Source organism: Coptis chinensis, chromosome 6 (assembly GCF_015680905.1).
Source record: "Coptis chinensis isolate HL-2020 chromosome 6, ASM1568090v1, whole genome shotgun sequence".
Lineage (NCBI taxonomy): Eukaryota > Viridiplantae > Streptophyta > Magnoliopsida > Ranunculales > Ranunculaceae > Coptis > Coptis chinensis.
Window position 1 is genome coordinate 96,252,155 of NC_141461.1, and position 13,770 is coordinate 96,265,924.

The window sequence follows — 13,770 nt, forward strand, 5'->3', positions numbered from 1 at the left end:
CATCAGGAACTCCCCATATCCAAAGAAAAGCATCTGATCAACTTCAAATATTTCTAAGTGAGGCTAGCTACTAACCATTCACCCCAGCCATCCCACCACAAACATGGAGAAAGAAAATGGTGTCTCCACTTCAGCTGTTGCCATCGTCTTGCTTGCATTTGTAATCACCTTTTTCAGAGGTATGTGAACCAAGTCATTATTACAGCTATATTTAGTTACAAATTTTGTCTGTGCTCCTAATATAATTGGCTTCTTTACTGCCTTAGGCGTGCAAGGAACCATTGGTGTGAACTATGGTACAGTAGCAAACGATCTTCCTCCAGCTGAAGAAGTTGCACACTTTCTCCTCCAAAAAACCGTTATAAATCGTGTTAGGCTATTCGATGCCAACCCCTCGACGTTAAGAGCATTTGCACACACTGGCATTGAAGTAACCATCACTGTACCTAATGAACAAATACCTGACCTTGCCAAGCTCTCCTTTGCTCAGCAGTGGATCAGTACTCATGTGCTTCCTTACACTCCAGCAACAAATATTGTTCGCATCTTAGTAGGTAATGAGGTCTTATCAACGGGGAACAGATTACTGATAGTAAGCCTTCTTCCAGCTATGCGAAACCTCCACACAGCCCTTCTTGGCATGTCTCTTGACCGTCGAATCAAAGTCTCCACACCACATTCATTAGGCATATTATCCTCCTCTAGTCCCCCTTCAACTGGGAAGTTCCGAAAAGGCTATGATACTGTTGTGTTAAAGCCATTGCTTAGCTTCCTAAGAGCCACCAGTTCTCCTTTCATGATAAATCCATATCCATTCTTTGGTTGCTCAGCTGACACACTTGATTATGCTCTATTTAGACCCAATGCAGGAGTGCTGGACGATAACACACAACTTCGGTACACGAACATGCTAGATGGACAACTGGACGCGATTTTTTCAGCATTGAAGCTCCTTGGCTTCTCGGATTTGGCGATTGTTATTGCTGAAACTGGCTGGCCATCGAAAGGCGATGAAGGGCAAGTCGGTGTTGATGTAGAAAGTGCAGCACAGTATAATGGAAAACTTATTCAGCATGTTACATCTGGCCTTGGCACACCATTGATGCCGAATCGAACGTTTGAGACCTATATTTTCGCTCTCTTTAACGAAAATCTAAAGCCTGGTCCAACAAGTGAAAGGAATTTCGGTCTTTTTCAACCGGATTGGACGCCAGTCTATGAAATTGGGATCTTACGGCATAAAGTACGTACTAATTATGCTCAGAAACAGACTACTTTCTGCTCAAATGCTAGTGCACTTCTTCTATCAATCCTTTACTTGACAGTCTCATTTTGTGAGTGTTAATGGGCAGTATTTGGATGGTTTGACATCCACCGAATTTGGGCCATGGACATATAGATACACTTGCATAATGGGCTCTTTCTTGCACATATTGAATTGATTTCATATTTGTTGAAAATCAACTCTAAGTGATTTTTTTATTTTTTCTGAGGAATGTTAATCCACCCAAGTGATCTAGCCTTTGATTAAAGATCATTATATATCTACTATCTAGTCCATAACATATACTAAATTTGATTCATAAACTTCGATTATGAGTGCATTAGTGATGTTCTGCAGTCTAAAAGTGTGATTTGATTGTAGAATTAATTTATTTGACTAATGATTTATGAATTTGCATTGTCTGCAGACTAAGAGATCATTCCCCACAAATCCAAGATCAGGCCCAGGACCAGGCCCAAGCCCAGCAATAATTCCTGTGAATCCAACTACACCTAAGACGAAACAGTGGTGCCTACCAAGATCAGGTGCGGACCCAGAAGATTTACAAAATAACATTGACTACGTCTGTGGGCTGCGCATCGATTGTCGACCAATCCAAGCTGGAGGTCCATGCTTCCTCCCAAATACAGTTCAAGCCCATGCATCTTATGCGATGAATGCGTACTATCAAGCTATGGGGAGGAATCCCTACAATTGTGACTTTAGAGAAACTGCAACAATCACTTCAAAATCCAAGTATGATTTTCGTCATCATTCTTAGTAACTCAAAATAGGTGGTGCAATGCTAGCTAAAAATTAAACGAAAAACAAAGAAACAAATATGGGCGATTATTAGTTAACTATAAAATTCAAAGTATAGGAAAAAATTCATGGATAAACATAATTGCTATAAAAAATAAGTAATTATTTAAAATTATATTAATAAATTGGGGATGTAGCTCAAAGGTAGAGTATTCAACTTAGCTTGTGAAATGTACGAGGATCGATACCTCGCATCTCCATTTCTTTAATTTTAATTTTAATTTTGTCATAAAACGGACTTATTTTTTGTTGAAAAAATATAAAAAGGAAACAAAAATAATACAAACTCATCTGGACATGGTGGAGAAAAAAATCTGCAAAAAGGTTTGTGGTGTATAGGTGTTTAGTAGACTTTTTGCTCCTAAGTGTCTAGAAGCGAATTTTTTTTCTATATCATTTTGAATACTAGAACACGGTGCATATAAGTAACTATTCTTTTTTTTTTGTGTGTTCTATTTTTTTGCAGGTTATGGAGGCTGTAAGTATACAACATGATCAAAGATAGCTAGATGCAAAAATATCATTTTATTTTGTTGGTGCAGAATCGGCAGAATCAATTACTTGAAACAATGCTGAGCAGAGCAACATATGTATTTGTAAAAAGTAAAATTATTCATTTTCAAATTGTATAAACAAATATGAAAATCATTAACATTTCCAGTGTTTCAAATAAATATCGTTCCCTTCCTACAAATCTCGGAATATTACATTACTCGATATTCCGATATTTAACCGATATTTTACTCTTTGATTCTTTCAAACACATACCCTAAAACCATTCACTCTCAACTCATCTCTTCAAACAACAAAAAAAAACGCAGAGCCTTCTTTTTAATCCATTAATTGATGATGAAATTCATTAAAGATACATTTTTTATCCATTTCCATACTTCCCCTCAAATACCAACTCTTTCATTTTTTAAATGAAGAAAAAAAAACAAGAAGAATCAAATGCAAAGACATTAATGCTGTCTTGCATTCCAAATGACTCAAATCTTTATGCCCATTTCCTTAACTAAGGTTGTTCATCGAAATATTCACTTTAATGCTTTTACAGATTGTCATAATAAGGTAAATTTTGAAGCTGAAGCTTGGTTTATTAAAGTTATTTGTAGTGTTATTGTTTTCCGTTGTAGTCAGAAAGTGAAAGGGGCGGTTGATTTTTCATGTTTGGGTTATTTTGAGACTAGTTTGAGGAGCCCTTTGATTGCATTTGAAGTTATTAAGAGATTGAATGATCCTATATTGAGTTTAAAGTATTTTGAATATAGTCGAATGAGATTCGAGGAACAAGGGTTTAAGCATTCGGGTAATACGTATAATTTATTGGTGAGAAATTTATGTCATGTTGGGCTACATGATGCTGCTTTGAAAGTGATTTTCGATGGGCATTTTGCTGAGAGTTCGATATTAGATTTCTTGGTATCGTCGTGTGGAGAGAATGGGAAATTTGATATTGCGAAGAGGGTTTTTGTTCAAGCTTATAATAGTAAAATGAGAGTGAGTTCGTTTACGTATAATTGTTTGTTGAATATATTGGTTAAAAGGAATCGAGTGGACGAGGCTGTTAGTTTTTTTCGTGAGCAGCATTTGAGGTTTGGGTTTTGTCCTGATACTTGCAGTTTTAATATTGTTATTAGAGGTCTTTGCAGAATAGGAGATGTAGGTAGGGCATTCGAGTTTTTTAAGGATATGGAGAGTTTTCATTGTTCTCCTGATGTTGTTACCTATAATACTATTATCAACGGACTTTTTCGGGCTAAGGAAATAGATAGAGGGCGCCAGGTATTGAAGGAAATGCAGTTGCAAAATGGTCTTTCACCTGATGTTGTTACCTATACATCTGTTATATCCGGATATTGCAAGTTGGGTAGGATGGATGATCGTCTGCTGTTTATGATGAAATGATCGATTTAGGAATTAGACCAAATTTGTTCACTTACAATGTCCTTATTGATGGTTTCGGTAAGACTGGTGATATGGGTTCAGCGGTGGCGTTTATGATAGAATGCTGGTAATGGGATATCATCCTGATGTTGTTACTTTAAGTTCCTTGATTGATGGTTTCTGTCGGACTGGCAAAGTGGATGAGGCTATGAAATTGTGGCATGATATGGGCAAGCGAAAAGTTTCACCAAACGCTGCATTACACATTTGCGATTCTCATTAATTCTTTTGCAAGGAGAATAGGCTAAGTGAAGCTCATGATTTTTGAGGCAGTTGAAGTTGAAAGTCATCGTTACCTCAGGCGTTTATGTACAACCCAGTGATTGATGGGTTCTGCAAGGCTGGCAATGTGGATGAGGCTAATGTGATTATGACGAAATGGAGGAAAACAGATGCAACCCTGATAAATTGACTTATACGATTTTGATAATTGGGCACTGCATGAAAGGAAGAATGTTAGAAGCTGTTAGCATTTTCAATAAAATGTTAACTAGTGGATGTGCCCCAGATGATATCACTGTGAATTCTTTAAGGTCTTGTCTTTTAAAGGCTGGTATGCCGAATGAAGCCAAACAAATTACGCTAACTGTGTTGAACAAGGATTTTGATCTCAATATGCCATCGTCCAGAAAAGTCCAGCCATTAAGACAAAATATGAATGTTAGTGTGGCTGTTTGATTGAAGAAAATTGCCCAAGCTTCGAGTGGAGAGCTAATGGGTTCTCATGGGTCTTTGTGTGGCATGAAGCAGTATCCAAAGGCAAGGATCTTCATCTTGTGGATAGCTGTCTCCACCAATTCACTGAGGTAAAGACCATATTTCATGTACTTGCCTGTATTCTCTTGATTTCTTATATATATATATATATACCTCTATCCAACCCATATATATATATATATATATATATATATATATATATATATATATGGGATAGAGGCACAGGCACTGTCTGAATGCCCTGATTGCTCTTCTGCATGCAGGGTTCAGAAGGATGTGACGGAGTCATTATGCTTGCAGAACCCTTTAATCCTTAGGTCCTCATTTAACCAACCGAATATTTATTATGAAGGTGAGGCCACACGCTCTTATACAAGTCAAGATTTATTGTTTGATGTATTCACTACCTTATTTTAAAGTTAGACAATGGAGTTCAGAACAAAATTGGTATAGCTGAACCCCCATTATTCTTAAGCTCGTTCATGTGTTATTTGACTGATTGGGTTTGACTTTGTGTATCCTAAAAAAGTTTGTGAATGATTTGTTGAATACTTTTGCTTGCTTATTTTATTTAGCCCACGATGTGTCAAGCATGGGATTGCTTTGCATATGGGAAAAAACTTTCAGATATCATGAGACATGAATACTTTGATTTAGATGAACATATTATTGGGTACTATTACTACTAAATGATGTACTACAACAATCTTTGAGTTTTCACCTTTTTGCTGCAAAACTTTTCAATGCTACTAGGGTACTTGACCTGGTATCTTGTCTTTTAGGAGACACCTTGAAAATGATCTGAGTTTAATCCCTCTAGAACGTCGAGGGACCTTTAACTTTGTACTTAATAATTGTCAGATCAGTAACACCCTTCTAACTAAGTTACAATGTCTACTCAGTTTGTTATAAGGATCTTCTGGAGGATGTTTACACAGATTTGTCTGATCAACTCAAATCTAGCGGAGATGTCTTGTCATTCTCTCTGTTCCAGATCTTGATGTGTGCTGCTGACCCACGTCATCACAGATACCTCACTGCATCGGTTATGTTCCGTGGCAAAATGAGTACAAAGGAAGTTGATGAGCAAATGATCAATGTACAGAACAAGAACTCGTCATATTTTGTTGAGTGGATTCCAAATAATGTCAAGTCAAGCGTATGCGATATTCCACCTACTGGATTTTCAACATCATCGATTTTCATGGGAAATTCTACTTCAATCCAGGAGATGTTTCGCAGAGTTTCAGAGCAATTTACAGTTATGTTTCGTAGGAAGGTCTTCTTGCATTGGTACACTGGCGAAGGAATGAATGAGATGGAATTTACTGAGGCTGAATGTAACATGAATGATCTTGTCTCAGAGTATCAACAATATCAAGATGCGATTGTTGAAGAAGAAGTAGATTATGAAGACGATGCGGAAGAAAACTAAACTGGGTGAGCATGAAAAAATTGTGCTCAAATTCCAATTGTGCTTGATTATAAATAAGGTTGATGAGCTGAAGTTTTTCATGTATTTGTCTTGTGGCTGTACTTATTTAGTTATTTATACTCAGGAGTGAGAAATAGAAATTTCATATATTATGAATTTCATGTATCAACTGTGCCTTTCAGTATAAAACTATAAGTGGCTTATTTAGTTATTTTCACTCTTTTGGCTTGTTTTCAGGTATAAATTGTGAGACAACTAGATTTTCTGGGCAAAGTTGTGAGGCAAAAGGAATCAAAGAGTGTATAAATTGGTTCTAGCTATCGCTATCCCACCTTGAATCCTACCCTCGCTATTAATTACACTCCCTTCCACAAGATTTGGCATCCCCTGGGAATAAATTGTTCAACATGATCAGAAAACAAAGTTCTCTTAACTATTTTAACTAACAAAATGCAAATAACAATCACAGCTAAGTCAAATATTTTGCAAAATGGAAGAAACCGAAAAACTAATCAACCTTGGGGGTAGCTTATATTCTCCTGATAAAGAAGTAGCTGAAAGGGAAGTGTAATGAAATTTGCATTTTTTATGTCGGCAAAAACAGAAAATCGGATGATCAAAAATTCAAATGAAGTTACGTAGGAAGCAAGTCAACAACAGTCCAGGTGCATGCATCTTACAAAAGTATCAAGGGGTTTTTAGGTTTTGCCCCCTAATATTTAGCCATAATTAGGTTTTGGCCCCTTTTTTTTCATTTATTAGGGTTTGACCCCTTTTCTCCAAACAAACCAAAACCGAAACTGTTTGGGCTCATATATTTTCATATTGGCCAATATGCCCTTCACGCGAATCTCACGTGGGTTTACAAAAATTGTGATTTAGAGACACGTGTTTTAATCTAAAGTTGATAATTAAATCAACGGACAGCATTTTTAGATAACTTAGAAAAGCAAAGAACTGTAATATCTTTCGTCCTCATTTGGTTTTGCTCTCATTTGAGCGATTGAGAGTTAGGGCTGCCCCACTTAAGATTTAAGGCTTGATTATTTAGGTGTGTTAGTTGTTCATTTGAGAGTTAAGGTTGAGAGGAACCGTTAGGCTCTTTTTCCTGGGTTTGTTTGGTTGTTCGTGTGGACTTGGTGATAGCGCGGCAAAAGTGCGATATTGTGAAGAATTGCTATGAGGTAAGTTTGTTCAACTTAAAAAATGTTGCTTTAATGGAGTGCTTCTAATTTTCTGTTGTAATGGAGTTCGGTTCTCTAAAAACATTCATTTCTAATTTTTGTATTTTGAAACCCTTGTTCAAATCCAGTCATCAATATTTTGAAACTTTCGAATGTCAAACCCGAAAACTTACTTGCCTCCCTCAACTGGTCCAAGGCAAACTATTATTTTCTGTTTGTAAGATCCGCATGTCTAACTTTTGGGATACCTGTAAAAAATATACGCAATGTGGTTTAATTTCACAAGTTTATGCAGAATCTATATCACATAGTCTAAGAGGAAGTTTGTTCAGGTTTGGTTTTCTTGTCATGCTTGTAGATAACGTGTATATATAAGTAATTATATAATAGTTAGAGAAATGTGTGGTTCATTAGGTTTATGATCTTTTATATCTAGTTGTAACTCAAACACACACCCACTTGCAAAGTATTATTGATGTTATGCTGTTAATCTCAGATTTCCATGAGCACAATACATCTTGTAATTCTTGCCATTTTTTCCCTCCTTATTCTTCTTACTGAATGTTTTATTTTTTATTTTACCTGATCATGGTATATAGCATGAAAAATGTTCACGATTTCACTCTTCAATATTCGAAAATCTTTGGAATTTTGCAAGGAAGATAAAGATATTTCCTTGCTGTTTTTTGTGTTAATTAATATGAATATAATTTTTTGCTTATATCCTATTGGCCATATGTCTTTAATTTAACTTCAAAATGTCTATTCTATGTTGTTGTCTTACCTGACCATGAATTATTTTTGTCATGTCACACCATTATTTAATGTCTAATATTTATGTTGTTATATGATTTTTAATGCATAATATTTATATATTTCCAGTGTCATGGCGAACCCTTTAAGAGGTGAGAAAGTGTATGTGATACACTACGATGGGTTTTGGGGAAAAATGATATCCGGTAGAGTGAAATATCCGGACTACAAAGGGGTTACCAGTTTCATACTGAATTAGATGGGGATAAGTTATGTTATATGGACCTCATTGCATATTTTCATGAGGTTTTAGGGGCTGATGTTGGTATTTCTGCTGTCAAATACATTTTTGGAGGGTATTTGTGTACAATTTGCAATGATGTTGATGTCCTGAAAATGTGGGATACCATTAAGATAGAGAGGGATGGTAAATATCATATATTTATCTCTTTGCTTGCAATTCCCACGTCTCCATCAATTTACACCACTCCTGTTTCAACTAACAAGCAATTAACACCTAGACAATCTCCAAGAGTAAATCCATCAAATCACACCACCCCCAATTTAACACATGTTACTTCACCACTCCCTCTCTCACCGGTTGGCAAAAATAGTGATGTTGGTGAAAGAGATGTTTGTGAGGAGTCTGAAAATTTCAGGTGTGATTGGAAATTGAAAGATCCTGTGTATGGAAAGTTAGGACTTGGTGGTTATTGTGAAGAAGAAGTGACAATAAACATCGAGAGTGATGTTGAAGATATTCTTAGTGATGATATTCTTCTTGGGAAGATATTTTTCTTGAAAATGATGATGTAGATGTGGATATAGAAGATGATTTGGATTTGGGAACTGATTTTAACTTGTTTGGTCCATCCAGTAGTTGAGGATAAAGGGTATGTGAGTCAACACTCTTCCTCAAGAAAGTGACTTTGAACCCGGATAGTGAAAGTGAGGATGAAGGTGTGGAAGGATTGGTAGATGAACAAGAATATGAAAAGGAAAATGAGCATTTAGAGTTTGTCACTAAGACTTCTAATCTATATGCAGATGAAGAACATGAAAAGGTTCATATTGAACGAGGTTCCAAAAGTGCACCCTATGTATGTAGGCATGGAGTGGCCCACTATTAAAGTAGCTAGAACATATTTCAAGTCATTGGCGGTTGCAAACAAATTCAGCTATAAGCAAGTTAAGAATGAGAAAGGCGACTTAGATTGAAGTGTGCGATTGAGGGGTGCTCTTGGAACATATTTGCAAGTAGCGTGAACCCAACACACTATGAGGTTAAGGCATTTCAAGGGTGAGCATACTTGTGAAGGCGACAAAAATGATAAGGTGAAACAGCAAAATCTCCATGGGTTGCCTGAGATAATGGAAGAAACTCTTAGAGATCATCCACACTTCAAGCCTAGAGACATCAACGCTTGGATAATGAGGAACTATGGAGTTAAAATTAGTTATTTTACCGCATGGGGAGCAAAAAATAAGATGCAAAGAGAGTATTCATGGTAACTATGAGGATGGTTACATGTTGGCTCCCCGAGTTGATGAGACAAATTTTGACTTCAAATCCGTGTAGTCTTGTTAGATGTTCTGAGGAGAAAGATACTCATGAGTTTACTGGGGGTTCTTTGTGGCTTTTGAAGCTTCTTTATCCGTTTGGTCGGATGGTTCTGCACCTATTATAGGTCTTGATGGAGCTTTTCCGAAAAGGTAAATATGGTGGATGTGTTTTAAGTCACGGGCCTTAGATGCCATGAATGGTTTGTTTCCCACGGCAATATACATTTGTAGGGGTGAGAATGAGGACACATGGTATTCTTTTCTTAAATTGTTGAAGCCTCACTTTGACAAACATACTAAATCACTCACCTTCATCTCAGATAGGCAAAAGGGCTTACTCAAATCTGTGTATGAAGTATTTCCTTATTCCTATCATAGGTTTTGTTTTAAACACATGTATAAAAATTTCAAAAAGATATTTAAGGGTGAACACTTGGAAAGTTTCGCATGGGTCGCATCGAAGGCATTCAAGAAGATCGGGCATGAAAGGTTCATGAAAGTGATTGAGGAAGATAACAAGGAAGCTAAAGCTTGGTTGGATAAGACTACGATGGTTAAAGGCATGGGCAAGATCTTACTTTGACTTGAGCTCAAAATGTGAGCATGTGAGCAACAATTTCAATGAGTCCTTTAACAGTTGGATCTTGGATTTGAGGGACATGCCTTTGGTTCCGTTTTGTTGACAAATATAATCTTATGTTGACTTCACTCATTGCATGAGAGAAGGAGATTGGCTCATGAGATGACAGTGAGGGTTGCTATAGTGGGTTGGTTACTAGGGTTTTACGCTATCATCAAAACATTTGAGAAAAAATACAACAAATATGAAGTGTCAGGTGTAGCTGAGCACATCTCATTTGTGATGACCAAGTCTGGTAAGAAGTGGAATGTGGACTTGTTGAAGATGACTTGCAGCTGTTGTAAGTGGCAAATTACAGGCATCCCCTGTGTACATGCAGTTGTTGTCATTAGAAAGAGAAGAGATAAATGGATCCAGTAAGTTTTGTAAAACTTTCTTAAATATTGATAATTTTATTTTTCAATTATTTTATGACTCAATACTTGGTTTATAGGTACACTAGTCCTTTTTTCTCCATTGATTCATTTAAAAAGACATATGCTGGATATGTGATGCCCATTGAGAATGTAGAAGACTGGAAAGTTGTAAGTTGCTAAATATTTATGTTAAATACTTGCGTTAAATACTTACTGTTATATTGTAACTAATGTATTGTTAAATATCTATTTTGTTGGTGTAGCCTGATAAGATGGTATTTCCTCCTCCATTTGAGTCAAAAGCTGGTAGACCCAAGAAGCAGAGGATAAGAGCTGAAGATGAACCTCAAGCCAAGGGTCCAAGGAAAAAATGCAGCAAATGTGGAGTTGTAGGACACAATAGTAGGACTTGCAAGGATAACATGCCACCAAAGCCAAAGAGGACAGGTAAAAAATTATGAATTGTGTTTCTATTTTGGTGGGGATTAGTGTTGAATGAATTATGTTGTTTTGACTTGTATTGTGTATTAGGTATTAGTGAAGATTGCCAAGGAGAGCAACATGGTGCGGCACCTAGAAGGACAAAAAAAGGAAGGATGTCGGGTGGAGAGACAAGTCAGCAATCTGGTGTAGATATGATCGTGGGGGAGACTAGTCAGCAATCTGGTGCAAATGTGAGCATGGGGGAGACAAGTAAACAACCAAGGGTCCCTTTGGTCATTCCTGCACCACCACCTTTAAGAGGTACATGGAGAGGAGGAAGGAGAGGCAGAGAAAATGGTAACAGGGGAGGTAGAGGAAACAGTACCAGGGGAAGGACTGCAACTGGTAACAGAGGAGGAGGAGGAAGTGTTAGTGGTGTCGGTGTTGATTGGTTTAATATTTCTGCACCAGAAATACCATCAGCACCAAGTGGTATAACCCAGCCACCATATTATGATCCACTCACCCAAACCCAGTGAGGTGAATTTGAGTGATGCTATATATTTTTTGTTTTTTATGTGTTGTTAGATTTTTTTTTTGCAAATACATTGACATGCCGACTGTCAGTTGCTATGTCTTGTTGTTTTTAGACTATATTTTGATGACTGGACATGTTTATCAAAGCAATCAACTGTGCGAGATGGTCCTCCTGCGAAGAGAGCGGGAGGCTTGTCTCTTGTTTACTTCGGGATTCGTTGGACCTAGAGTTAGCAGTGTAAATACAACCCATCGAATTGGAGATGCCAGATCCTAAAACTTGAGAGCTTTCTTTTTTACATTCTACTGTCTGTACAGAGTCTAATCCATTGATATTGCTAGGTTGCCTGCACAACTTTACATCATGACTTCTCTTTATATCTGAACTAGTCTTGATTTTATTTCTAGGGTCGACACCGTTGATCACTGCTTTAGAAGAAGCCAAAGTGACCTTTTGGCACAAGAACCATAACATTACATGTATGGTAAAAGTAGATAACATAACAACTTATTCTAATGTGTTACAGAATAATCCTATTTACAAGAGACTTCAAAAGATTTTTATTCTATGCCCCAAGTATCAAGCATCCCTTAGCAATATTAATGAATGGCGCACATACCCACTAGCAGTGTTACAATTATTTTATGTGTGTCCAATAACGTACTTATGTTAAAGTTTTTATTTAATGGAACATTTACCAAGGGTATGCCACATTACCTTTTAATCTCTACAACTTTAAAAGTCACGTGAGAAGCTTGTGCAGGGGCAAAAATGGGTTTAAGAAAATTATCTATTTAAACCGACCGGTTATGGTTCTGGCTCTGGTTTGTTTGGAGAAAAGGGGCCAAACCCTAATAAATGAAAAAAAAAGGGCCAAAACCTAATTATAGCTAAATATTAGGGGGCAAAACCTAAAAACCCCAAGTATCAAACATAGCATTCAATAATGGGAGTCCCAGTCCCAGTCCCAGTCCCAGTCCCACCACCACGCGCAAAGGAAGAAGACTTGAAAGAAAAGTGGAGACCTGATAATATATTTGTGGTTCACACATTCTCTCTTTATTGCCTGTAGGAAGAAACAGAGTTGTTGGTTTTTTTCATTTCATCACAACCAGCAGAGAGAGTTTTCCATAACTTCTTTGTCGATCTTGGACTAGTACTCAGCTTAACATCACTCGATCAATTATATTATATATAAGGTCAGTTTATTACAAATTTTCTTCTTCCTTGTTAGTTGCTATTATACACTTGATTATTACTCTTGTTTTTTAATCGTCATTCATGGTTTGTTTTGCAAACTTAAACTCTTGATCCATCACTTATTTGAAATCTGAGCTAACCAATTCTACTGATAAAGTCCAATGATGACTATCTCTTAAAACTGATTTGTATTTTTAGCTGCTAATTCTCCACCTTTACATGATTTTAAATGTGCAGATATCCAGTTCGTACTTGAACGTTTTCCTTTGGTTCTTGTTATTAGAGGTTCAGAGAACAATCAACTGCCCACACAAGTGAGATTATACATATTCTCTATTTACTTAATGTTATGTATTTTACATATATCCTACTGGAGTAGCTCTATCGTGTCTCATCACTTTAATTAACAACCAATGTGTTGTAATGACAGGTATGGAAGTTCTTGCAGATGTTCAAAGCGTACTGACTCATGCGCTTAATCAGTCGTTGGGTGTTAAAAGTCTGAGTGAACAAACTCAGACACTGAGAAACAAAAAAGGAGAACTGATTGCCAGAGTAAACAAGGTGAAAGAAATTCTGCAAATTGCAAAGAGACATGGAAAGATGCGCATACAAGACGCACAAAATTGGTGGGATAATGCCGACACTATTATATATATGGCAGATGATGTGGACAGAGAAGCCAACGTCGCAAAAATATGCCCTGCTGGATTTCTTTGTACGCCTAATTGTTGTTCACGACTGAAGTTGCAAAAAAAAATTTTGAAATGCATTGAAGTGATGGATGATCTCTTAAATAAGGCTAGTCATTTCTCAGAAGAGTCTTTAACGTGTTGGGGAATGGAGATGCCGACTACACGACTGATTGGTAGTGCTGCTGATAAGATCCTCAAGATGGTTTGTGAATGTATAGTAGGTGATGAGTTTG

General features: G+C 36.9%; 3 protein-coding genes across 5 annotated transcripts; all 3 read left to right on the top strand.

Moving 5' to 3' along the window:
• The first annotated feature begins 46 nt into the window (after positions 1-46).
• On the top strand, positions 47-2,774 carry LOC147495771 (O-Glycosyl hydrolases family 17 protein). 2 transcript variants are annotated; one of them, XM_086564420.1, is made up of 4 exons: positions 47-179; positions 267-1,243; positions 1,692-2,020; positions 2,553-2,774. In XM_086564420.1, the coding sequence occupies exons 1-4, from the start codon at positions 104-106 to the stop codon at positions 2,566-2,568; spliced, it is 1,398 nt and encodes a 465-aa protein (XP_086420546.1). In that variant the 5' UTR covers positions 47-103; the 3' UTR covers positions 2,569-2,774. The 2 variants fall into 2 exon arrangements, with proteins under 2 accessions (XP_086420546.1, XP_086420545.1); XM_086564419.1 differs by lacking the exon at positions 2,553-2,774 and having other exon boundaries at positions 1,692-2,083.
• Positions 2,775-2,860: 86 nt separating this feature from the next.
• LOC147495772 (tubulin beta-7 chain-like) lies at positions 2,861-6,402 on the top strand. 2 transcript variants are annotated; one of them, XR_015197710.1, is made up of 3 exons: positions 2,861-4,839; positions 5,014-5,102; positions 5,653-6,402. XR_015197710.1 is itself a non-coding variant. In XM_086564502.1 (3 exons), exons 1-3 carry the CDS (start codon positions 4,748-4,750, stop codon positions 6,183-6,185), a joined length of 714 nt encoding a protein of 237 aa, XP_086420628.1. In that variant the 5' UTR covers positions 2,872-4,747; the 3' UTR covers positions 6,186-6,402. The 2 variants fall into 2 exon arrangements, 1 of the variants encoding a protein (XP_086420628.1); XM_086564502.1 differs by having other exon boundaries at positions 2,872-4,839.
• A 726-nt stretch (positions 6,403-7,128) lies between these two features.
• Positions 7,129-11,791, top strand: LOC147495773 (uncharacterized). Its single transcript, XM_086564421.1, has 5 exons — positions 7,129-7,369; positions 8,252-10,681; positions 10,759-10,849; positions 10,945-11,128; positions 11,213-11,791. The coding sequence occupies exons 2-5, from the start codon at positions 10,428-10,430 to the stop codon at positions 11,641-11,643; spliced, it is 960 nt and encodes a 319-aa protein (XP_086420547.1). The 5' UTR covers positions 7,129-7,369; positions 8,252-10,427; the 3' UTR covers positions 11,644-11,791.
• The last annotated feature ends 1,979 nt before the right edge of the window (positions 11,792-13,770 follow it).